Source organism: Schistocerca cancellata, chromosome 3, assembly GCF_023864275.1.
Source record: "Schistocerca cancellata isolate TAMUIC-IGC-003103 chromosome 3, iqSchCanc2.1, whole genome shotgun sequence".
NCBI classification, from domain to species: Eukaryota; Metazoa; Arthropoda; class Insecta; order Orthoptera; family Acrididae; genus Schistocerca; species Schistocerca cancellata.
In genome coordinates this window covers 632,831,147-632,857,526 of record NC_064628.1, presented here as the reverse complement: position 1 = coordinate 632,857,526, position 26,380 = coordinate 632,831,147, and the positions used below count along the sequence as shown (strand labels likewise).

Below are 26,380 nucleotides of genomic sequence, written 5' to 3'. Positions count from 1 at the left end.
CCAAGACAGTGGAAGGACTTTTTCAAGCAAGTGACCATGCTGTTTTCACAATTGATAACAGCCACTCCCTCAGAACTATCAGAGTTAATGAGAAACTGATTACTGTAGTTACAAAACCATGTAATCAGGGTGGCCTGGATATCTGTAGAACCTGTAAGCCACATATCATTTTTGGGATGGTCTTGTGACCTATGATAAACACAGGGTTTTAGCCCCCCCCCCCCCTGCCACTGGGCTTTGATAGTGCATGATTTCATGGATGAAACATGTCCGGATCGGTGGATTGGAAGGAATGGTCCAACACCCTGGGCACCCCACTGTCTGGACATTATGCCCCTTGTCTTTTTCTTTTGGGGCTATATCAGGGACAGAGTCTTTATCACACCAGTTGCTGATGTCAACAAACTGGATGTTAGGATACTATCTGCTGTGGATACTGTGAAAGAACACACGTTATGAAACACCTGGCGGGAACTGGAATACCGCCTCAACATTCTCCAAACTACCAATGGAGCACACATTGAGGTTTACTAACGTAAGTGGTCTTAAAAAAAAAACTAGTAACACTAACCTACAAAATGGCATCAAATGTAAATTATTATGTCAAATGGTTATTCTCTAATATTGTTATAATCAGGGCAAGTCTTTGTGCTCACCCTGTATATTTGAATTTTCAGCTGTTTTGAATATTTAGTTTATTGTTGACAGTAGAGAAGGTTATACATGTCATCGAGTACTCAGCTAACTTTTACTTTCGAAAAAGATGGATCAAACTATTTGCATTAAATTTCACCTGAAAATGGAACAAATCACAGCACTGTATTTGAAATGTTGACTGTGGCTTTTGGCTACTATCAGTAAAAGAAGAATTTTATAAGTGGCATAAATGTTTAAAGAGTGTCAAGAATGTGTTGAATACAATGACCACCATGGATACCATAGCACTTCATTACTGATGACAATGTCGAAGAAGTAAAGAAAATGGTTATGGGAAATTGCCAGGTCACCATCAGAGAGGTTGCTGATGATGTTGGCATATCCTTTGGCATGTGCCAAGCAATTTTTTGGATGTTTTTGGCATGAAACATGTAGCAGTAAAGTTCTGCAATAGTTGAATTTCACCTGAAAATGATGTCGCGTAGGCATCGCTCAGGAATTGCTGAATGAAGTCGACAGTGATCCAAAACTTCTAAATAAGTTTGTACCAGGTGATGAAACATGGGTATGATGTTGAAACCAAGGTCCAATCATCCCAAAAGAAACTACCTGAAGAACCAAGACTGAAAAGAGTCCAGCAAGTATGATCAAATGTAAAAGTTCTCTTCACTATTTTCCACATTACAATGGGACAGAGCACCATGAGTTCCTGCCTAATCATCATGCAGTCAAAAGGAATATCATTTGGAAGTTATATGCTGTTTGCATGAAGCAAACCACAGAAAACCACCGAAATTGTGTCAAAACCACTTGTGGAAACTGTACCATGATAATGCTCCTACTCACGCCTCAGCACTTGGCAGTGACGTTTGGCAAATATGTTGCCTGAGCCATTTGTGACTTCTTTCTATTTCTGAGGCTGAAGAGAACTATGAAATGATTTCAAGCATAACTTTTTTTTTTCCTGTATCTATATCTATTCAAGAGATGATTTTGATTTGATGTCACTTTAGAAAATTACATGGCAATTCAGCCTCATGAGACTGGCTGGACCCCATGCAAGGCCATTTTAGACCAGAAAATTCTGAAATAGTCACCAGGAATCAAATCTGGAACTTCCACATCAGTAGCCAGTGACACTAATCACATGAGAACAGAGATAAATCATATATATGTAAGTCTGGAGTATTCTATAGACATGAACATTTTAGGTTAATCTTGACCGAGACATGAATATCAACTGAAAAGACAAATTATTTTAATCAGTCACATTTATTGTTCTTTTCACTGTGCATTTTTAAGAATCATACCTCCATCATCAGGTTGATTTATGTCAGTTCATAAGTTATGGGCAGTTTGTATGTACAACTCTTTGTGACCTAACTGTGGCACTGTCACTTTGTGCCACAAGCCGCATTTCCAACTCTATTTACATCACATACAGTGGTTGGACAAAAACATGGAAAACCATGAGAAATGTGTGCTTGAACATAAATGCAGGTGCTTGCCAAGCTTGCAGGTTATGCTGAAGTATTTGATCACAAACAGCACATGTTCAATGTCCTTACTACACTGTAACTTTCAGTGGATGTCAGACCAGTATTCTGTGTAGTTGTGAGTGCATTATATTGTAGCTAAGTGGATTAGAACATGAGTAATTGTTAATGTTTGTTTGATGGGTGTTTCAGTAATCAATGTAGTTGAAGTGCTCAGTTTCAACATGGAACAGATTCGCCGATGATATGGGCAGCCGTGTCCTGGTATTCCATGGGCCCCTTGGTTACTCTGCATGGTCGCATTACTGCCAAGGATTATGTGAACATTTTGGCTGATTGGGTCCATCCCATGATACAATGTTTGTTACCCAACAGTGATGCTGTGTTCCAAGATGACAAAGCCCCCATTCACACAGCTTGCATTGTCCAGAACTGGTTTTGTGAGGATGAGGATGAACTGTTTCATTTCCCTGGGACATCACAGTCACCAGATCTCGATGTTATTCAGACTTCGTGGTCTACTTTGGACAGAAGGGTACATGATCGCCATCCACCTATATCATCGTTATCTACTGTATTTACTCGAATCTAAGCCGCACTTTTTTTCCGGTTTTCGTAATCCAAAAAACCGCCTGCGGCTTAGAATCGAGTGCAAAGCAAGCGGAAGTTATGAAAAATGTTGGTACATGCCGCCACAACTAACTTCTGCCGTCGAATATATGTAGCCCCACGCAGGCAATTTTGTAGGCACAAAGATAAATACTGGCGCCAAAACCTCTGCGTCAGTAAATAATTTTTTCAAAAAAAGTGGAAGACGAGGTTTTTTTCTCCGCCGTGACTTTCAACCACTGCATTTTCATACATTATCCAATGAAGTAAATACAAATTCCGTATTGTTCATCTTCGAATGTAGCACAATTTCAGTGTACTACGAAAATCTGACTGGCGAGACTGTTTGGGATGTTTGTCAATATGGCCAACTCTACGTTCTGAATTTTTTCCTATCTGTGAGAAGAGATGGTTGCTAATAGGAACCTGATGAAATTTGAATCACATACAGTATTCTCTTCACCATAAGAATAATACGAATATAAACATTTTGCCATGTATTCTTTCGTGTTTTCTGCTATATCATTTAAATCCTGTCTGCCTAATAAACCACGAAACTAGAGTGAGACAACAGCAAACGCGGAAGAATATACGTATCGTCTCATGTTTATATTCGTAATATTCTTATGCCTAATAGTGATACAGCCAGAAATGAAGCACGGCAAGTGACTTAGATTTTTAAATCTAAGATGACTCTAATTTCTGTGCAGAATTTGATGTAATAAAGAAGCGGCCGCAAAGATTTTCAAACGGAGAAAAATTTTCGCCTAATTCCCGTTCAGAACATGTTCTATCATACGCAGTCTATTATTTGATTCTTGTTGATCATTATCAAAGAAAGCATCAGTATAAGTAACAACAAATAGCAGTCTTGTCATTGTTTCGCTTATGAGACGATTCCTCTCTCTTCTTTTTATTGTACGCGGCGGTAGCGCGCACAAAAGCAAGCCATGCCGCGAGCCGCGACAGGCCGTAAACCCGCAGTATCAGAATGCGACAAACAATGGATGACACAGTGCAGTAATGCATTTTCAGCTTAAGAGTGACACAAACACCTATAACAAAGAAAACGGCATTTATCAGATCAAAGCAAAATAAGCAATCGATTCAAACCAGATGAAGCACGTGAAAAAGGAAGGGTACCCGTATAAATACAGACGGAGCGCCTGACGCATAGCAATGGCTACGTGGTAAAGCTTAACTGCTAAGCTTACGACTGGAACCAAACTACTGTAGCTGTATCGTCATTCATTCGACCTAAATTGTGTCTCATATTACAATGGACCAACTTTATTTCGATTTGGAGGTGCGGCCTAAAACTTTTCTCTTCCCTTGAATTTCGAGTCTCAAATTTCAGGTGCGGCTTAGATTCGGGAAATTTTTTTTTCCTTTATTTCGAGTCAAATTTTTCAGGTGCGGCTTAGATTCGAGTGCGGCTTAGATTCGAGTAAATACGGTAAACTTGCCACTACTTTGCAGGAAGAATGGTATAAGATTCTCTTGAAAACCATACAGGACCTGTATTTGTCCATTTAATGACTGGGAGCTGCTTTGAATATCAACAGTTTTCCTACATCATATTAGGTATGGTGATATATTATGTTTGTGGGTTTTCCGTATTTTTGTCCACTCTCTGTACATTTTCTATAAACCGAACTAAGAAAGATGCAGCATTTAGATTGTCTTAATATGCCCCTTTGCTTAGTTCAGTTAAATACAACTGGAAAGGTAATTTGTGACCACTGAAATACAGTGCCACAGATTGGTAACAAAAAGTTGGATGTACCAATGGTCCACGGTTTATTAATTGACATATACCAAGCTCATGATGGAAGCACAATGCTTCGAAATATATAGTGGGAAGAATAATAAACACAATTGGTTACAGTTTATATTTTCAATTGACTCTCTCTATATAAGCTATTCCAGCTCGAGTTCCCACTCATAGGCAGCAGAGATAGACAAGTGGCTCACACACGTGTAGAACTCATGCAGTAAGGCTTTCTGGCCAATAGCCAATCCAGCCAATGCCTGCCTGTGGGCATTCAAAGGTGCCCGTGCCTCAAGCTCTACATGTTCACATTGTATTTGAAATCTCATATCAATTTAACTTATCAAATTTTGTAGTTGTTGCATTATTAGTAATTTGGAAAAAGTAAACTGAACATTCAAATTGAGGTTTTCTTGTATAAACCATGCTTGTGTTGAAAGCAGGAGGGCAATGGCTTGCAAGTTGTGAAAAAGCTTTATTGCTTAGTTCTTAACAAGGCTAGTGGGTTAGAGGGCAATATCAGGAATGGCTGAAGAGTGTGGATATCCAGAAGGGTTCGAAAAAGAATACAAAAGGTACTCTTCTACAGTAGGTAACACAACTTAGCTCCTGCCCCATATAAGAATGGTATACAGACAGGTTTGCTAGCCAGGTTCACATTAAGTTCCTTTGTGACATTCCTATAGGAAACAATTGGAAACATAAGGACTCACATGATAAGAGTCTCACGAAGATATGAAGGTGAAACACTGACACTTCTGCTCACCTCACAGCTGGGACTGAGGAAGTATCTGTTTCTTCTGAGCCCCATTACAAGGGAGGCTAAGAGAAACAAGTTGTCAGTCCTGACATCATCACATGACAAAAATGAACCTTTTTGATTGGCTGCTGTTAATGTGGCCTGGTGCTGTCCAGTTGCAAAAGGCTTTAAACTGGCACTTGCACCTTGCCAATACATACTACAACTGTGCCCATAGTTTAAGTATTAAAATATAAAGCTGGCTGAGTGACCTGTACATAACATACTCAGGTCAGTAAAAGCTAGAAGTTAATAGATGACTGGCTCTGTGCACTATTCAATCAGTATATTTACCAATGTGATCATCTCTAAAAAGCATACAAACACCCAACAACTCTGGTTATTTATTAATCTTAATTAGCTTTATATTAAACAAGGATGAAGCTGAGACACACCCTTCATACAATTTGCAGAATGTAACACAGTTATTACACACATAGCATAACTTACTAAATTTGTTTCAGCTAAATCCATTATCTGATGTGCCTCTTTAGTGACATAAAAAGCACCAAACTCAATCATCAACAAAAATATAGGGAACATTTCTTGCTTTATGACTGGAATTGAACTTATGAAAAACTATGACTGAAAACTATTGGCATATAGTGTAAGTGGGAAAACACACTGTGGAATCATATTTAACGTAAAATATTGGATCAACACCAACATTTCAAGTCTAAAATATACAAGAACATACGACAAAAAGAGTCACACAGTTCCATTTAGCATCAAACTTACTGTGGAAATATGTTGTTATCACTGGTGAGCTCAGCTACAGAACGAGACGGTTTATTTGCTGAGTGTTGTTTGTATACTGAACTGTCTGCTGACAATCTGAGGGCACGTTGTGGGCACTGAGACTGCTCATATTCATACACCTACAACAATTGTTAAGCACTGTGATTAAACTGAAATGTTTCAGTTAAATGCAAAGAATAAAGAACAGAATAGTTACATGCCATCTCTTACAGTGCAAATTTAATTTCTATTAGGGGGACAAGGAAAAAAATGAAAAGAAAAACAGGAAGTAACAAGCTTTGACAGAGAGAAAAATTGTCCTGAATTACGCAAGATATACACATCATCCATACACTAAATCTCCTTTTAATTAGAGTATTCAGTTCACCGATCAAATCATTTTCAAATCTGCTCCCTCTCCAACCCTCTCTCTTTTCCCCTTCCAATAATTTCACATCTATTCACTATCTGATTTTCTCTTTCACCCACTGATCTTCCTCTCATTCTTTACCCTTTAACAACTACAGACAATGTATCTTCACAGTACATTTCCTAGTAAACTCAAGAGCTTTATATTGTATAGTTCATCATCAAATTTTGTGGAACTAATCTCAGTGTTTTCAGTCTACTCTTTCTCTGTCTTTTTGTTGGCATATGTTTCGAGTTTTGAATAACTCACCAGTCCTTTTATCATGACTCCAGTTTTTAACACTTACACTTTAATGCTGAAAATTTCAGGCTTCTCATTAATATTTTTCCATTTTTTTCAGCTCAGCCACTCATTTGCAATTTTATTTCTCCAGATACTTGGAAAAAAACAAATGCTTCTCCTGAACATACACTGGATTACTTTTATTACACTGTTTCCTCTCCAGTTCTTAAGATTGAGGGAAGTCACCTCGTATGGGCAGTTTTATTTTAAAATAATAACTTTACTTAGCTAATTTTGCCTCCTCCGACACTTTCAAGCTACCTCAGTTACCAGCACCACAGTAAAAAATTATAAGCCTATAGCAACACATATTCCACACATCTGTGTGGAGGAAGCAACAAGTGGTGACATCCTTAGCAACGGTTTGTCACAATCACAGTAGTTATGAGAACAAATATCTCAGACATGAAACCTATACATAAAAAGAGAAAAATGTGGGCCTTAGGGCACATTCTGTGCCAGTGTTTTTTTGTCATCAGTCTTCTGACAGATTTGATGTGACCCATCACAAATTCCTCTGCTGGGTCAACCTCTTCATCTCAGAGAAACAATTGTTACCAATGTCCTCAATTATTTGGTGGATCTATTCCAATCTCTGTCCTCCTCTACAGTTTTTACCAGTGTGCAACACATTAAAATGTATTAGTGCAACATTTAAAATTAAAATAAACATGATGTGGTTAGTATCTTAAAATAAAATTAACAGATATAATAATTAAATACTTAGTGATTGTGAAGATCAACAAGTTATACACTTTGCATACACTTACATCTTTTATTCCAACAACCTCACAAAATCAGAAGCATATACAGACAACAAAATTTTTGGGTCAAACAAGTCAGCAACATTAAATATTTTAAAATTTGTATATTACGTTCCTTAATTAGTTTTTCTTGTGGTAAAGAAATGCTTAAAAACATTCTATTTTTATGTGTTCTTCTTGTCCTCAATTCTAAATTCTTTTTACTGGTTTCTACTTCTTAAACCCTGACTTTCAATAGATATTTTTTAAGCAATAATACCATAAATTTCTATTCTGATGGTTCTCTTTTTTACACACATTTACTCAACTTGATAGTTCCATTTCTGAGCCGAACAGTGCCAGAAGATGACAAAATTTTAGCTACCATCCTTTTTATGGTCTTATAGCTAGGATTAGTGTTTTCAATTTAAAATGTGCCTATTGGCATTACTGGAATTTCACCTCCTGTAATGGCCAGACATTCTGGCTCCCTGTAATTTTACAGACTCTTTACATTATGGATTACATCACTCTTTTCCCTTCACACTTTGTCAATTCCTTTACTTCAGTTAACACATGCTAAGTTTTGACATTTAAAGCAAGCAGCTGAACATCATGACTAGCTGCTGCTGCTGCTGCTGCTGCTGCTACTGCTGCTGTTGTTGTTGTGGCCTTCAGTCAGAAGATTGGTTTGATCTCATACTCTACACAGTCTATCCTGTGCAAGCCTCTTCATGTCTCAGTAACAACTGCGACCTTCATCAACTTGAACCTGCTTACTGAAGTCAAGCTTTGGACTCTCTCAATAATTTTTATGCCTCACACTTCCCTCATTTACCAAATGGACAACTTCTTGACCTTCAGGACGTGTTTTTTCAACTAATTCCTTCTTTTAGTCAGTTTGTGCCACACATTACATAACTTTCCAATGCAATTAAGTTCATCTTCATTAGTTATGCAGTCAACCCTTTTAATCGACCACATTCTTCTGTAGAAACACACTGCATGAGGTTCTATTCTCTTCTCTTCTGTACCTCTACTGATTTAACAGAGTAAGATCAGTTATAGAACACTTCTCAAGCACTCCAAGCTATTTTAAGTAAGCAATCCAATCAAAGGCCAGTTTGCACAAGAGTTCTACCAATAACGGATAGAATTGTAAATACTGAAAACCAAACCAATATCAGATATTCATGCACTTCACTAATCAAATTACAACTGCCTCAGACCAGCACAGGGACAACCTATATGCAAGAGCCTGGCACTGTCCTCAGAGCAAGTGCCATCTAGTTAATGGTGCCATGGCAGTCAACAGTAATGTTGAGCCAGCTACTCATTTTCCACATTGAGATAGGATGACATGACTAAATCCCCCCAGCAGTGACCAGTGACCACTGGGGGGGATGTAGGTAATGTGTGATTGGAGGAGCTGCCACTGGGGGAGGGGGAAGTTGGTGGACTGATGTCCATGGGTGCCACTCTGAAAGGCTGAGGCAGGGCAAGGCTCAAGGAAAGATGCACAAGCTAGAGGCCCATCAGGGGTGGAGAAACAGAGGGCTGTTGAACAGAGTGTTGAAGGCAAAGTTGATTTTAGTGGCACTGCAGAAATCCATGGGACGAGGGCACAATATATATATTATGGACCCACAGCAGACAAAGATTGTCCCATGGATCCAGGTTGAGTAATATCAAAACTCATACACTCCCACCGGGAGGACCCACCCAGAAGAAAGAGGCCTTTATGACGACATGCACCAGTGCCAGGTGCAACATGTCTGAGTGGGTGCAGTGATAAATGACCATGAAGCTGCTCTGTTGGGCTGTGGCCTTCAATTGTGGTGGCCCTCTAAGTTGTTACAAAACTACAGGTTTGGGCATCACTTTTCTGTATGAGACAGCCACTATATAATCCTCCATTTGTTCAAGTCCATTGACTAAGAGGAGGAACACAAAATACGTCATGGATGGTTGTGAGTTCAAGGTTATGGAGATGGACCTCTGGAGATGCACTGATAACTAGGATATCACAAAGGTATGTGGCATAGTTTGAAAGACCTTGTATTAATTGAGCCATAAAATTATGGAATATGGCAGTGCTGAAGAGATTTCAAACTGTTTCCAATTTTAATGTTACAGGCCATATGGTGTATTGAACTCTATGTAAGCTAGTGCTGCAGTGTCCAAGAGAATTTGAAAATATGCATCTGAAAAGTTAATTTTACTGAATAACATGCAATGGGCTAGTTTTGAAAAGTTTCGGTAGTTTTCATCTGGGTCAGTAGGGGATAAGTTTCCACTCTAGCCAGTGCATTTATCGTTACTTTACAATCATAATGAATTCTTATGGTATCATTAGGTTTCTGTACTGTTACCAATGGAGTGGTCCATATAGTATGGGCAATAGGTGTTAACACAAGTCTGTCCAGTTCTGTTTTAAAAGCATCTTTCAGAGCCATGGGTGCAAGGCAGGCTTCGAAAAGTGCAAGGCTGCAGTCTCCTCAAGAGTTACATGAGCTTCAAAATCAGTTGCCTCTCTTAATCCAAGTGAGAAAATTTGAGCACGTCTATCACAGAGGGCCTTTACTTGATGCAAGGCCCTTAGGACTGCATGAAATGTACTGTTTGATAAACAGAAATCCAAATGGTTGGAAACAGAGTATTCTAAAAACATTATCCACTGTAGCATCAGCTACCACAAGAAAATCCATTGGATGAGTGATCTGGATGTAAGTGAGTACAACTGGAAGTTTTTCTAGCAAGTGCACATGATGACATCCATAGGCCCAAAAGATTGTCTCGGCTGCCTGCAAGGGTGGCAACCATAATCTCAAGGAAGTGGACTGGTTTACAAAGGCTGCAAAAGCATCAGTGTCCAGAAGTATTTTTACAGGGTGTTTGCCTAGAAATACATCCAAGTAAATTTGCTAGTTTGTATTCTGAGACATCTGCACTTCCACAGATTTATCCTTCACTTGGCTCACTTCAATAAGTTGGGGCACATTTGCATTTGAACTATTACAACTAAGTTCTTGCAAATGTTCCTTTTTGTCACTCCTGTTGCATGTTGCAAGCCAGTTAGGGACCAGCTGCTGCTGATGTGGCCCATCGTCAGTGGTGTAGGTGTTTATGAAGTCATCTAGGCTCCAGAGCAGGTGAGGGCACCGCTGGAGATGATGTCCCACATTACAGGTGCCAGAGAACTGACAGCCACAATGTCGTTTTCCATCATAAACAAACTAAAGGGTTTCATGGGCTTCAGTTATTTGCATTGCTTCCATCAGAGAAGGATCCAGTATCCTTAATGTGTGGTCCCTCACTTCTGACAAGGAACCCCTTGAATGCAAGGTTGCAAAGGGCCAATGAAGTTTACGGCATTCCCAAATATTGTCTACCATGCAACCACAACTTTGGCTGTTATTGGCAACAGGGGTCGGGACTGGCGGTATCCACTGGTGAACACAGCACAAGGCTAAGGAGTGTAGTTGAACTGCTTTGTCATCGAGTAACTCACAACAGTGCTACAGTGCTAGTGGTGTTGATTCAAAGCAGAGCAACAGCTACGATAAACAAAGCAAAATTGCATTATATCTACAACAATAGTTGCCAAAGTTGACATTTCATCTGAAAGGAACCCACGGAATTTTCAGAGTGAGACTGAAGAGGCAGATGAAATATTAGTGTTTCTGAAAGATGAGTCAGTGGAACACATGGTGTTGTATACATTCAACAGTGTGGACAATGTACATGAGGAGTACAATGACGATGATACATGCTTAACATGTGAAAGGTATACTGATATAGGTATTGAGCCACATAGCTACCCATTCTTGTCAGAAAGAGAGCAGCTGTGGCCAAGCGGTTCTAGGCGCTTCAGCAGAACTGTGCTGCTGCTACGGTCACAGGTTCCAATCCTGCCTTGGGCATGGATGTGTGTGATGTCCTTAGGTTAGTTAGGTTTAAGTAATTCTAAGTCTAGGGGACTGATGACCTCAGATGTTAAGTCTCATAGTGCTTAGAGCCATTTGAACCATTTGAAAGGGAGCAGCAAAGCCCATCTCCAGTGAAACATAGTAAAAGCCAAGTGTTGTTAAACATAATTATTCAGATGGACGATCCTCTACAGCATAGTGACAAAACAATTATGAACAGATTTTGAATAAGTCTGCAATAATATGACTGTGTAGTGCATAAGAAAAACTACAGATGTATAAGGGAGGACAAGATGCACTTGTTACAAAAACTAGTGTTTTCCCATTTCAAGGATGCTCGATACAAATTACAGGATGTGCATGACTGTGACCTACTATGTTATGCACATCAAATTACACATGACATAGATTATAGTGATTTCAAGGGAAGCAGTTGATGGTTGCATAACTTCAAAGAGTGCTACAGAATTTGAAGACATACGATAATGAAATTTCAAACAAAGTGTCAACTTGACAATGCACAGCAAACTGTGGAGTCGGTCCAAATATTTGTAGATGAAATAAACAAACTTAATTCTTTAGTTCAGTATGAAATTTGTCTCAAACTCTGACCAATTGGAATTTGAAGAGGAAATGCGTATGCAAGGAACCATGGAAATCAGAGATGTATCAAGATCACCTAACATCAAGAACGCATTTGTATACAATTATGCCAACTGTTACATGGATAGTAAACTGGCTGGAAAGTTATTTATTGTGCTGCGAGAAGTTGGAGGTGCTCTGCCACCTATGATTCTTTCTCCTTTGTGTGATCTTACAAGGGCAGTAGGGAATATTTACATCACAGCAAGCAAGAGTGGTTGCAAGAACAGCTGGTTAATATAATTTGCTTTTGCCTGATTCCTGGTCTGCGTATAAAAATTATACAACTTCAGAGCAAACTATCCTTCTGAAAAGTGTGTGACATTACAGTTCATACTACCTGGAACCACTGGATAAATTCAGCCACCAGAAGTTTTCTTTTTCCCCCCTATAAAACATATTATCACACTATCTGCAGCTATGCCTTAAAAGATAGCCAGTTTCACTATAATCCTCTATACACATTCTTTAAGAGTGGATACCTAGCTGAACGTCCTGGTTGGTTTGTAACTCCCAAGGAGTTTGCCTTCAATATTGATAGTGTGAACCTTTGAGATCATTCTGGGATGACATTTTTCATTCAGTGTTCAGAGTGCAAGTTAATGGTTTGTTTTGAACATTTCTGGAATGTTGACCACATCCTGTAGATTGATTTCTGCACCTTCCAGTCTCTTTTCCTGTCACCCTCCTGATGCACATGGTGAGTCATTAGCAGCTAATATTTTTCCTGTCATAATTGTTAACACATTGCTTGCAAATGAGCTTTACTAAGGATTGAACTTGCACTAAGGGGTTCCTTGTGAGTTGGACAAAAGCCACATAATCATGCTGTAAACGTGTATGGCACAGAAGACATACTGGTTAAAATTGTTAGTACTTGCACTGGCTGTAATATTGCTGCCGTAAGGTAATGATAATCTCACTTGGTTGGTGTCAGTAGTTGTTGAAGTTCCTCCACAGTTGAAAAACCATGCTCTTGTCTAATTACAAAAATTTCCAAGGTTCGATTTGCAAGCTTCACGGTATCACATCATTGCCACTTTTGTAAAGGCGAGTTACACACAAAACATGCTGAAAAGTGGGAACTCACACTGATTTATTTGACAAAGTTATACCGGTTACAGACTACTTCCAGAGGAGTGCTAGCTATTTTAAATAAGCAGTCAGCCAAAAAGTCCAGCTCGTACAAAATCAGAGTTTTTTCAATAAGAAACAGAGTCAGAATGGTAAAATCAATATACCAATAGGTGGCACTTCATTGATTGAATTGCGGCAACTCAGACTGGGCCAGTTTATATGAAAAGGTATGGCGTGGTCACATCAGAGGGGCTCCTGATGATAGGTGCAATCTGGATAGTGGCACCACAGTAGTCGGCAGTTAATGTTGAACCAGCTACTCAGTTTCCATAGTGATGTTGAGTGGTACCACTACAATAAGTTGGTTGGTTGGTTTGCGGGGGTTGAAGGGACCAGACTACAAAGGCCATCGGTCCCCTACAATAAGTAATAAAATTAACTTCAAACACAAACTAAAATCATATCTACTTGACTACAATTTCTCCTAAAAATAAAAGTTACACTATCTACCTTCCCATCTCAAGTCAACATGATTCTGCACACAGTTCACAGGCATGAAAGAGTGTCTGTACTAGACTTTAAATTCCAATATAAGTTGGTAGGATTTGATAACAATAGAAGATCTGATATTTATTCCATGGGCCCACCTACAATTTATAATTTCAGCTTTAAGGCAAATGAGGGTCTGCATTTCTTATAAATCTATGTACTTCATCAGCAAACATGCAGATACTACTCTACGTTCTGATTCAGTTTATGGCTGCAAATGGTTGTGAGAATGTGCCCCCAAATAGTCTACATTAAAAATGGACTATAATTTTCTGCACTAAATGATCTGTGACACGGTTCATTGTTTTATTGTTCATTAATGTGGAACATTCTCACTTGTATCTTCATATCAGCAGTGTGCTAACATAAACTTGTTATATTAACACATACTCTCTTTCTCTCTAAATGCTGATCTATCTTTCTATAGCTCTACAGTCACATTATTGTCAACTCATGTGATCATTATTGCACAAGAGGACAAGACACTCTATTAAGTTAATGCATCCACACTTTCATTGTACTACTTTACATGACTTGAGTTATAACTTCATCCATTGCAGGGAATTGTATTCACTTAATAAAGTTACTATTAAGAGATGTTTTCAATTTTGTGTAACCCATACCTTATGTATTACTTCTTTACACTGAGCAAATGAGAATAAATAAGGCACAGTACACGTGATTTTTGAATGCAAACTTCTAATAAACTGAAGGGAAACCTCATAGTTTAAAACAACTTAAACATATTAGTTCAGTAACTTTAGCTTTGCATGTAATTGTCTATTTTCATGAAGGCAATGCCAGAAATTTTGCTTATTTTTATTTGTCAATGTTACACAGAAAAATACTCAAAGACAATATTCTAGACTTACATTGGTCTAGCCAAATATGGCATGCTGCGTATTAAAAAATGTATATTTTTTGTGCTCTTCTGATTTTAACTTATACATGAGTTTATAAACTTCTAAGCAAGTAGGTGAAAGGAGCCTCACACTTATTAGTCTTCACCTCATTCACGATTCAAAGACCCCAGTCAGACAACACTTCAATGTGTCTGACATGAAGTTTTCATTCTTTCTAATAGTCTGTCTCTCAGACTTTCTATTTTTCATTTTGATACATATTTATTTCTTTGTGTAATTTTTTTCTGTTTATAGTACTCACCTCGATCCTGCACACCGTTTTAATCTACCAGGAAGTTTCATATCAGCGCACACTCTGCTGCAGAGTGAAAATCTCATTCTGAAAACATCCCCCAGGCTGTGGATAATGCCATGTCTCCGCAATATCCTTTCTTTCAGGAGTGCTAGTTCTGCAAGGTTTGCAGGAGAACTTCTGTAAAGTTTGGAAGGTAGGAGACGAGGTACTGGCAGTAGTAAAGCTGTGAGGACGGGGCGTGAGTCGTGCTTGGGTAGCTCAGTTAGTAGAGCACTTGCCCGCGAAAGGCAAAGGTCCCGAGTTAGAGTCTTGGTCCTGCACACAGTTTTAATATACCAGGAAGTTTCATATCAGTGCACACTCCGCTGCAGAGTGAAAATCTCACTCTGAAAACTACATTTATCTATTATTAATTCTTAAAATACCCACAATTAAATTATTGTAAGAATAAATACCTCATTTTGAGGTCTTTCTCTGAAGTTCAGACATTTAATAATTATTTTTAGACACTGAATAAGTTTCTGTACATCCATGAATTTCAGTTTATCAAACTGCTTACAAATTGCAACGACTTAATTTCAAATAGTGCAAAAAGTTATTTATTTCCTACCTTACATGCTTTGGCCTGCATCTCTTCAATAATTGCCTTCATGTTCTTGACAAGAAATGGCCATGAATTCAGTAGGAATAACTTATCTCGCATCAGTATTGTTAGGCTATACCATCGATGAAAGCCCCTCGCTTGTGCGTCTTTCAGAAAAAAGGTATGACTTAAAACGTGTCCTCTTATCTCATCCCCAAAGAATACAGGCCCTTCTTTCCCTGGGCTTACCTAAATATGGAAAAAAGCATAATGAAATGCGAAAATTCATACCTCTTACATTGCAAGGAATACACTCCTGGCATACATTCCAATTGTGATATAAATACTGTAAATCAACTATAGTTAACAAAATGAAAATTGTGATTCTTATTCTTCTCTTACCTCACAACTAAGACTACGGATGCAAGCCTGACGAACTAATGTTGCGATGCTATGGTGAAGCGGATGGCGTGTGCTGACATAACTTGTACGGTTTTCATGGTCATTGCTGATGAACCCAAGATATTGCATATTGAATGACTGGCATGCCTATGAACAAATATTTCACACTATATTTATATTCCAATTTAATTGCTTGCATTTTGTTTACACATACTTCATCAGTCAGGCCCTAAATTCCACACTGTTGAGAGCCCTAAATCATATTGTCATAAAACAAGATGATTACTAAATTTCAATGAGCATATTATATTACAAAGAAAGCCACAATCCAAAAAACTAACTAATGTTCTTACTGAATAAACATATCATCCCTTTTATAAGTTTGACAAACCTCACAAGAATTGCTTGCAGGAGAATCTGCAGCTGAGTTGAGAACATTAACTTTTCCATAGAACTTTTTGTGTTTACTTTCATCTGTAGCAGCATTATACAATGGATCATCTTCAGTATCATGAAAGGTCTGTGTACAAAATAACACACTGGGTCCATGGAGTTCACAGAAATGGTTCAATGATATCACAGCATTCATTTCAATTGATCACATTAGTACCTGAAAATAAAAGTATTTTTTCGCCATCAAGGAAAGCAACATCATTATCTTGAACACATTTCAAAGTTAACAATGTTGTTAAACTTTTTATGATGCCATTGTAACTATATGCTATGGACATGCAAAATTCTAGTCACAATGGAAGCATGTAGAGGTGCCACCATTATTGTCTCACAAAAAGAGAACACTCCTGTGCAATTCAAACAAATTGCTCTTATTCTATCTACAAACAAATTAGTAAGTTAATGTAAACTGACACACATTCAGTGAAAGGAAACCTTGGGAACTATTCTAATGGCCTACTGTAGATTAAAGCAGTCTTGTTATCAGAATATTTCCTTGTAAAATACTCAGAATTTGTTATGATGCCTTCATGATGACTAACATCAATGAAAATGCACTGCTCCTTCTTAGCACTTGATTCATTTTATGAATTACTGACTCAGTGAGAATATATTAAATATGTATCTGCAGCTCATAGGAAGAGGACAAAACAGATTTGGACATTGTCTGCTTCATATGTAGTATGGTATTCCCTCTCAGCACAATTAATTTTTTCCCCCTTCCTCATTACAACGAAGGTGTGCTGAAAAGTAATGCTTCCGAATTCTTTATCCTGTTCTCAGTACTGGATGAGGTGTTACAGGTCAAGCATATTACTGGTCGACTTTCCTGCTTCACTGATGCAAGTTGCTCTGTTGCTATGAGGATCTGAACTGTAGCGTGTAATATGGCGATAAGTAATCTAACCATGTCAGTGCATGAGAAACAGTGTGGCATAATAGAGTTTCTAACTGCAGAAAAAGTTTGTCCATACATGGAGCACCCTTACCTTTAGCATGACAATGCAGACCACACACAAGCACAACCACTGCAACACCTCTAACAACCCAATGTTTTGGGTTCACTGTCACTGATACCCTCCATACAGTCCGTCTTGACTCTATCTGATTTTCACATGTTTTCAAAACTTAACGAAAACTTTCGAGGACTTCATTTTGACAGCGATGAAGCGGTGCAAGCAGAGGTGAGGTTGTGGCTCCATCAACAAAACAAACATTCTACAGTGACAGTAACAATGAACTGGTCTCTCACTGGGAGAAATGTGTTCATTACCAAGGTGAGAAACAAATATGTAGACATGAACAATAAGAATATGGAATGTTAATAAAGTTTATTTTATTTAAAAAGCCTTAAGAGTTTTCACATGAAAAAATCTGGAGACATAACTTTTCAGCCTCCCTCATAAAATAGCAAGAGTTATAGTCCAATTTTAGCTCAGAATTAAATATCAGTGATCTGAGATGCTAACAGATTGTAAGATGATCAAAAAAATCATGTGGTACATAGTCCTCTCTATAAAGGATACTTCATATTTATTCTTTACACACAAAGTAACCAGCATTGTTTTAACAGCATTCCATTAATCATGTAAATAAGTTCTAGAATAACTCCTGCAGAATAATTCCTGGTATTGGCAAAGCATCACCAGAACATTTGGAGGTATTTGATGGCTTAGAGTGAAGTTTTAGAATTATTCTCAATTTCAAAGCAACTGAGTGTCAAACAATAGAGATCATGTCTCTCCAGAGCAGGAAAGCTTCTACAATACTTAATATGCACAATATTTTACAGACTATAAGACACACTTTAATTATTAAGAAATCTTTTTGAAATAACATTTCTACCACTGTTGTTATTAGATTGCAAAGCCATACTAAAAAAATTCTTAGTTTATAAAACTGAACTGACCTTTAAAATCTCTGAACATTGTCACCTGAACTTTCTACTTCTTCTTCTTCTTTTTCCTCCTCCTCCTCCTCATTGTCATTGTTGCACTCTTCATGTATAAGATGGTCTTCACTGCCATCAAGAGTGTTACTTATGCCACACTTACTGAAAGATTTAACAATAATGTCTTCTCTTGCCCCAAACCATGACAGCATGAATTCATGTTGGGTTTCATCCATCACCCATTTGTACCATTCCGTTCTTATATATGCTTTAAATGGTTTATTTATCAAGACATCAAGAGGCTGCAATTGTGAAGTAAGTCGTCCTGGAATAACAGCTAGGTTAGTATTTCCATCTCTTATTTTCTCTTTCACAGAATTTTTCAAATGTCTACTAAACTGATCTAGTGCAAGAAGAGAACTTTTTTCCAATAAAGCGCCTTTCCTTCTCTCCCACACTCTGTTAATCCACAATTTCGTACCAGTCTCTTCCAACTAACCCTTGTCATGTACACTGGTGATATTTCAGAAGGTTTTGGCACTTTTTTGGACTTGAAAATGATCAGTGGATTAAGTTTAGTACTGCGTGCACAACATGAAAGGGCCACAAGGTAGTGCATCTTTTCATGTCCACTTTTTTTGTAGCTACAGTTTTAGCACCTTTTATGGCAACAGTTCTGTTACTCTCCACATCAAACGTCAGAGGAGTTTCGTCCATATTTGTTATTTGGCTTAGTTCCACACAAATTTTCTTTCACTGTTGAATAATAAAGCAATGGAAAGATAATATTTTGTCTTCATAGTTTTGTGGCATTTTCTGAGATATTTTCATTTTGGTTCGCATGCTAAGTCCTTGATGCTTCATAAAGCTGTAGCACCAACCAACTCCACCCTTAAAGTCTGTGCTAGCTACTGTAGAGCTAGCTAACGAGCACGTTTTTAAATCATTTTTGTATTAATTTCAATGGCATTTTGACGATATCCTTGAATCCATTTCAATAAATCATCTTCTAGTTTTGGCCATTTTGCATTCAGTCCTCTACTTGCACATTTAGTCTTCCTCGTTTTCTTTACTTCTTTACTACATACTAATAGTGAATGGTTTTTTCTGTTGGTGGAGGGCCGAAATGCCGCTCAGCTGCTCTGTTTCCATGTTCTTCTGCATATGCTATTACTTTCCATTTAAAGCCCGCATAACATGAATGCCTTTTTTTTTCCCCCCATTACAAAACTAGCTATTAACGAAAACATTGTATTGTTACTGATAACACAAATCACTTTCAATTCAAGTTCACTGGCACCGTAGACTGCAATGATGCATAATAGGCCAGGCAGAGTTCTGAGTTTTTGATGGTAGGGCGGGAGGGAGACAGTGTTAGAAAGCTTGTGAATCCCTGCAACTCATGTTCATTGCATCAGTGCACTATTGCTGCCAGTTGAATCCAAAGTTGCCAGATACAGAATACATGGCCATTTTTAAGACTAGCAGGAATTTTACACTACTGGCCATTAAAACAGCTACACCAAGAAGAAATGCAGATGATAAAAGGGTATTCATTGGACAAATATATTATACTAGAACTGACATGTGATTACATTTTCACGCAATTTGGGTGCATAGATCCTTAGAAATCAGTATCCAGAACAACCACCTCTGGCCGTAATAACAGCCTTGATATGCCTGGGCATTGAGTCAGACAGAGCTTGGATGGCGTGTACAGGTACAGCTGCCCAAGGAGCTTCAACACGATACCATAGTTCATCAAGAGTAGTGACTGGCGTATTGTGACAAGTCAGTTGCTCGGCCACCATTGACCAGACGGTTTCAGTTGGTGAGAAATCTGCAGAATGTGCTGGCCAGGGCAGCAGTTGAAAATTTTCTGTGTCCAGAAAGGCCCGTACAGGACTTGCAACATGCGGTCGTGCATTATCCTGCTGAAATGTAGGGTTTCGCATGGATCGAATGAAGGGTAGAGCCACGGGTCGTAACACATCTGAAATGCAACGCCCACTGTTCAAAGTGCCGTCAATGCGAACAAGAGGTGACCGAGACGTGGAACCAATGGCACCCCATACCATTACGCCAGGTGATACTGCAGTATGGCAATGACAAATACATACTTCCAGTGTGATTCACCGTGATGTCGCCAAACATGGATGTGACTGTCATGATGCTGTAAACAGAACCTGGATTCATACGAAAAAATGACGTTTTGCCATTCGTGCACCCAGGTTCGTTGTTGAGTATACCATCACAGGTGCTCCTGTCTGTGATGCAGCATCAAGGGTAACCGCAGCTATGGTCTCAGAGCTGATAGTCCATGCTGCTGCAAAAGTCGTTGAACTGTTCATGCAGATGGTTGTTGTCTAGCATATGTTGACTCAGGGATTGAGATGTGGCTGCATGATCCTTTACAGCCATGCGGATAAGATGCCTGTCATCATGACTGCTAGTGATACAAGGCCATTGGGGATCCAGCACGGCATTCTGTATTACCCTCCTGAACCCACCGATTCCATATTCTGTGAACAGTCATTGGATCTCAACCAACGCGAGCAGCAATGTCTTGATACGATAGACCGCAATCACGATAGGCTACAATCCGACCTTTATCAAAGTCGGAAACTTGATGGTACGCATTTCTCCTCCTTACACGAGGCATCACAACAAAGTTTCACCAGGCAATGCCGGTCAACTGCTCTTTGTGTATGAGAAATTGGTTGGAAACTTTCCTCATGTCAGCACGTTGTAGGTGTCGCCACCGGTGCCAACCTTGTGTGAATGTTCTGAAAAGCTAATCATTTGCATATCACAGCATCTTCTTCCGGTCAGTTAAATTTTGCGTCTGTAGCACGTCATCTTCGTGGTGTAGCAATTTTAATGGCCAGTAGTGTAAATCGAACACTAGACATTTTTAAATTAATTTCAAGCACCTGATTTTGGAGGCAATTTTTTAAAGAAAACAGTGTGTCTTGTACTCCGTAAAACATGATACTAAAATGCAGACATTCTGTCAGACAAATGTCTTATACTGAGGAAGTTAATATTTGTGTTTTATATACCACATGTATGATAAGTTATTACAGGCCTGTCATTACCAAAAAAAAAAAAAAGGTTGAATAGGTGAAAAAATTCTTGTATTCACAAATTTTTGTACAGTAGTAGGAGCGGGAGCCATGAATAACATACTAAACATCTTAATGTAATTGGAATTGCACAGATAAAAAGTCTACTCACCAAGCAGTGGCAGGAGAACACAGTCTGCCTAGTTGAAACTGCCATCTGTTTTCTACCTTATGATCTATCCAGTTACATTATATAGCCAAAAATCGATTATTTTTGTAGCTATACTAAAAATCTTGATTGATAGAATGTGAGCATGGGAGTGTGGGGGCCTTCAAACATGACTTTTTTAGGTATCTCTTGAATAAATTGAAAATTATGGCTTGTAGTGAAAAAGTTCCCCAGTAAAAAATTAACTACATTAAATTTACAGCAAAAGAGGCCCTTTTCATTTGTTTTCTTTGGAACTAACAGTTTCCACTTTGGGGGGGGGGGGGGGGAGGTAAAATCACATACTAATAAAAATAGTGCTGTAATGGTATAAAATTAATGTTTATTTTTAAATGAAGGAGGTTAAGATCAAATATTAAATTGTGTACCGCATGTAAGTGCAGTAGAGCCATATTAATGATAAACTCAGTTCCCTGGCTGTAGCAGGGTGGTGGGAGGAAGATGGAAATTAGACGCATAAGGGATTGTGGTCATGCACTTCCCTCCTTCACAGGTCTGCAAACTGAAGAGAGAGCAGGTGATTCTTCATTCTCTCTGCCCCACTATGTCACAAAAAGCAACTACAGGGTGTATCATGAAGTTATGCCAATGCTTCTACAGCATGCCTTGTGGTGATGCAGTGTGCAAACTTGCATGGAGGATGTTTATTTTCCACGATGTGCATTAACACTACATGGAATATATGTATGAGTTACCAAAAATACTTACACAGGAAACGCATATGGGCAGAATCTATGTAAATCTCTGCACACAGCTCTACACTGCTAGAGGGTAAATTGATTCTTAGTCATCATGTACGGCAGCTGCTGTGTTATGGTGAAAGAAAACTCTCTCACTAAACCACTGCTGACTTTTCAGTTTACAGGCGAACTATAAGTCCCTAGCACTTCCTATTCAGTTCTCTTATGCGAGTAGAGAAACTAACTTCACCAAGATTGACAGTCAATTAACTGAGAACTTATTTCAGTTAAGTGAGCTTTTATATAAAATATGTTGGTATAAACAATGCAGCATATGTGTGATGTCCTCAGAGACTTATCTAGCACTGGAGGAAAGGGATTGGATTGGTAAATGTGGCATGTTATTACCGTCTATCGTAAATCTGTGTAACCACATTGTAGTTACTTGGTTGTGAATTAATGGATGACCAAGAGGTTAATGGGCTCCTCTCACCATTAATTGTGTTACTGATAAGACTACATAAATCTTTTCCATTCAGGAACTGCTGGCTCTTGTAGAGTGGACTGCAATGACTGGAGCCACTTGCCAAACATCCATAGTGTATCTTCCGAGGTGGGCGTGAATGTGTCTGATGGAGTGGGATTAATCATGTTAAAGTCTAGAACAGTAATCTGCTGCAATGCATTGCTCGACTTATGTTGAAATGTCTGAAGTTGTTTCATAACATCTAAATGACCTACTTCTGTTGCAAAGAGAGTCGATTTAAGCCACTGAGCCTCTTGAGATGTTGTAAGAGCTGAAGCTGAGGTGATGCATTTCATAACCCTCATGCTCTGAAATGTATTCCAGCCATTGATAATGGAACCAACATTGCTGAAAATGTTGTACTTAGGGCCGGGTCTTCAGAATGGTAGAGTGTTGGTAACTACAGGTGTTGGACTGTCTTACATAATAGCCCACTTAACAACTGCAAATAAGTACTCACTTAATATACTGAAAATAACTCTTCTATGTAAACACAAGCTCAATTAAGTTACTTTATCTACTCACATAAGGGAATTGGACAAGAAATGCTGGGGAGATATAACCTGTCTATAAACTGAGAAGCAAGCAGCACTTCAGGTGGGGAAACTTGCCTTTCTGCAAAGAACACTATAGCCACTGTACTTTATGACTAAGAATCATCTAGCAGTGCAGAGCTGTGTGCAGAGATTTATTCAGATTCTGTCTACACGAGCTTCCTGTGTATGTGTTATTAGTGACTCATATGTACATTACACACAGTGTTAAAGCACTTTGTGGAAAATAAATACCCTGTGGGCACTGTGTCACCAGTGATTCACAAGGTGTGCCATAGAAGGGGCGATATAACTTTGTTGCACATGCTGTATTTGCTTCTTGTGATGTAATGCAGTAGATTGAGTGAGGAATTGGCAGCTCACTCTTCATTTCGCAGATCTATGAAGGAGGGACGCGCACAATCACAATCCAGCGACCTGTCTTCCCTCCACCACCACCACCACCCCTCCATCCTGTTACAATCCCAGATCACAATTTCTCTCGTAATATGGCTCTACTGCATTTACATGTGGTCCATACATATAATATTTGAGCTTAATCTGCTTGACTTTAAAATAAACATTTAGTTTATACCTCCACAACACTATTTTAATAATCTCTGATTTTTCCATCCCCCGCAGCATGGAAATTGTTAATCCCAGAGAAAAAATAAAAACGATCTTTTTGTAGTAAATTTAATGTACTTCAATTTTGTACTGGGAAACTTTTTTGCTAGTAGTCATGATTTTTTATTTAGTCAAGAAAAACCTAAAAAAGTTACCTTTAACTGCCGCACCACACCCCCACTCTCACACACCATTGATCAAGATTTTTAGTACATTGCTCATGGAACTCCCTCCAACTGTACAAAAAATTAAGATTACATGAATTTCTTCTGCCAATTTTTCTTTGTTGGCTGCAGTACTATGAAGGTTACCATTTCATGGTAACTTTCTGTATAAATGATGACTAAGTATACAATTACACAAGTAAAGTGATAACTGTAGCAATGGGACATCAGTTACAGGAAGAGAAATTAATAAGTGTTAACTGCCTGCCTCTTCTGTTGGGACTGAGAAAATTCCTCCAATGGTTTCCAGATGGACATACAAGAAAAAAACAATTTTTTAGTTGTTGGGAACTCAAACATATATTACTTATGAAGCAAGTAGGGAAAAACAGCATTCTCGAAACATTAATTAGTTATGAAACACCTTATAAAATCATCATCATCATCATTTAAGACTGATTATGCCTTTCAGCATTCAGTCTGTATTCAAAAAAATAAACATAACAGTTGTACAATGAACATGATAGCTGGGCACCTCAGCAATAACTTTGAGGTTACTGAACACAAAAGAACCACTCAGCTAAAGAAGACTGAAAAGTCGCGATCATGGACATTCATTTTAATTCATTAATACATCATGTTCCATAAATTCTATGATGAATGAGAGCCTTCATGGATGTAGAATGAAGCAAATTATACACTAACAGATAGATGCAGCAATTGCATGCTATGTCTACAAAGTTAACTGTTACAGTGCACAATGTACAGCTGGGCCAATGTGTGCAAATGGCTGACATGCAGGCAGTCTTGCAGCCGGGCCATAGCATACATGATTGTACTCTACTGATCAAGCATCTATAGGCAAGGGTGGCCAAAAAGCCTGCACTTGCATATAATGTATGCAATGAGCCCCTCTGGCAGGTAGCCTATACTACTTGTACCTGCCTGTGAGCATGGCGAGGTGCTGGTATGTGTGTCCCTGCTGCATGGAGCCGCATTGGAAGAGCCTAATATAAAGTATACTCAATTAATTACAACCAGTGTGTGTGTGTGTGGGGGGGGGGGGGGTTGCAAGCAAGTATTTAGGAGGCTCAACAGTGGGGTTGTCAACAACCCTGTTAAAATAGCCTGAGAAAAATAAAACTAAATATTAAACTGTACTGCCACCAATAATCATGGAAACTTAGTACTGAAAAAAAAAGCCACTTTTGGGAAGGAAAAAAGTCTGGTGCTGCACTCCCTCTTAAACAACTCAGCTACTGTTTTTATCTGCTATTTCATACTAATCGTTTATGTAACTATACTGATTTTAGATAACTCTACTGGCTTTCTGAATTCTGTAAAAGTTGAAGCATGTTTCATAGTAACATTATTCCTCATGTCCAAATATTCTGATAAAGTATGGGAGGAATGGATACTAAGATACTCTAAATTTGTCTCTTAATATCTGAGGATTTTCAGTTTCCTTTTTGATGTCAGCAAACAACTATTAAATATTTTTGCTCTAAAATTCAAAAATTCCATTTTGAATCACAAAAAGGGTCACATAATCTGTAAGGAAACTATTCATTTTTACTATGGTATTTGTGGTGGTGAATTCCACAGTTCATCCTATGTTCACTTTTGTCACTCTTATTATTAACCACAAATACCATTACGACAAAAATATTTCAGCAAGTGTACGGAAGAGCCCCACGATCACTGAGGAGAGTTCTGCTATGAGGGCCAACACAACTGAGATTTTTATTTGACTTTAATGTGTGGTGGTGCCACTTCAGTTTTTCCCCCTCACCCCATACACATACACTTATGCAGAACGCACAACACCAGCATCACAGTTGAGCAGATGGACTGAGGCAGGAGGTTGTATTCAGTGGCATGAGTACAGAGAGAAAGAGGCGGGAATTGTGATGTCAGACTGGAGAGAGGTAGTTGGTGCTTTGGAGGGAGACAGCAGGTGTGCAAGGTAGGAGAGAGAGAGATGCAGCAAGTGATGAATTGGCTACGAATGTGATGCAAGGCACCATAGCCCATGAGTCTGTGTGGTAAAAGGAAGGAAGGAAGATTAGGGTTCAACTTCCCATTAACATTGCGGTCATTAGACACAGAGCAGAAACCCGGACTAATTCAAGGATGGGGAAGGATATCTGCCATGTCCTTTCAAAGGAACCATTCCAGCATGTGCCTGGAGTGATTTAGGGAAATCACAGAAAACCTACATCTGCGTGGGCAGACGTGGGTTGGAACTGTTGTCCTCCCAAATGTGAGTCCAGTGTGCCAACCACTGCGCTACTTCACTCAGCGAGTCTGTGTGGTGTACAATGACAGTGGTGTGGAGGAGTGAAAT

At 38.7% G+C, this 26,380-nt stretch overlaps 1 protein-coding gene across 3 annotated transcripts in view; it reads right to left on the bottom strand.

Annotated features, from left to right (window-relative positions):
- The window catches only part of LOC126175566 (folliculin), a 162,279-nt gene that overhangs the window by 73,942 nt on the left and 61,957 nt on the right, over positions 1-26,380 (bottom strand). For 2 of the 3 annotated variants that reach the window (XM_049922423.1, XM_049922424.1), the window contains exons 2-5: positions 16,257-16,475; positions 15,866-16,012; positions 15,491-15,712; positions 6,071-6,210 (exon numbers count right to left, since the gene is read on the bottom strand). In XM_049922423.1, the coding sequence (XP_049778380.1) occupies positions 6,071-6,210; positions 15,491-15,712; positions 15,866-16,012; positions 16,257-16,454 (707 nt within the window). In that variant the 5' untranslated portion in view covers positions 16,455-16,475. Of the gene's footprint in view, positions 1-6,070; positions 6,211-15,490; positions 15,713-15,865; positions 16,013-16,256; positions 16,476-24,978; positions 25,041-26,380 lie in introns of all 3 variants that reach the window. The other variant, XM_049922422.1, reaches the window with a different exon arrangement.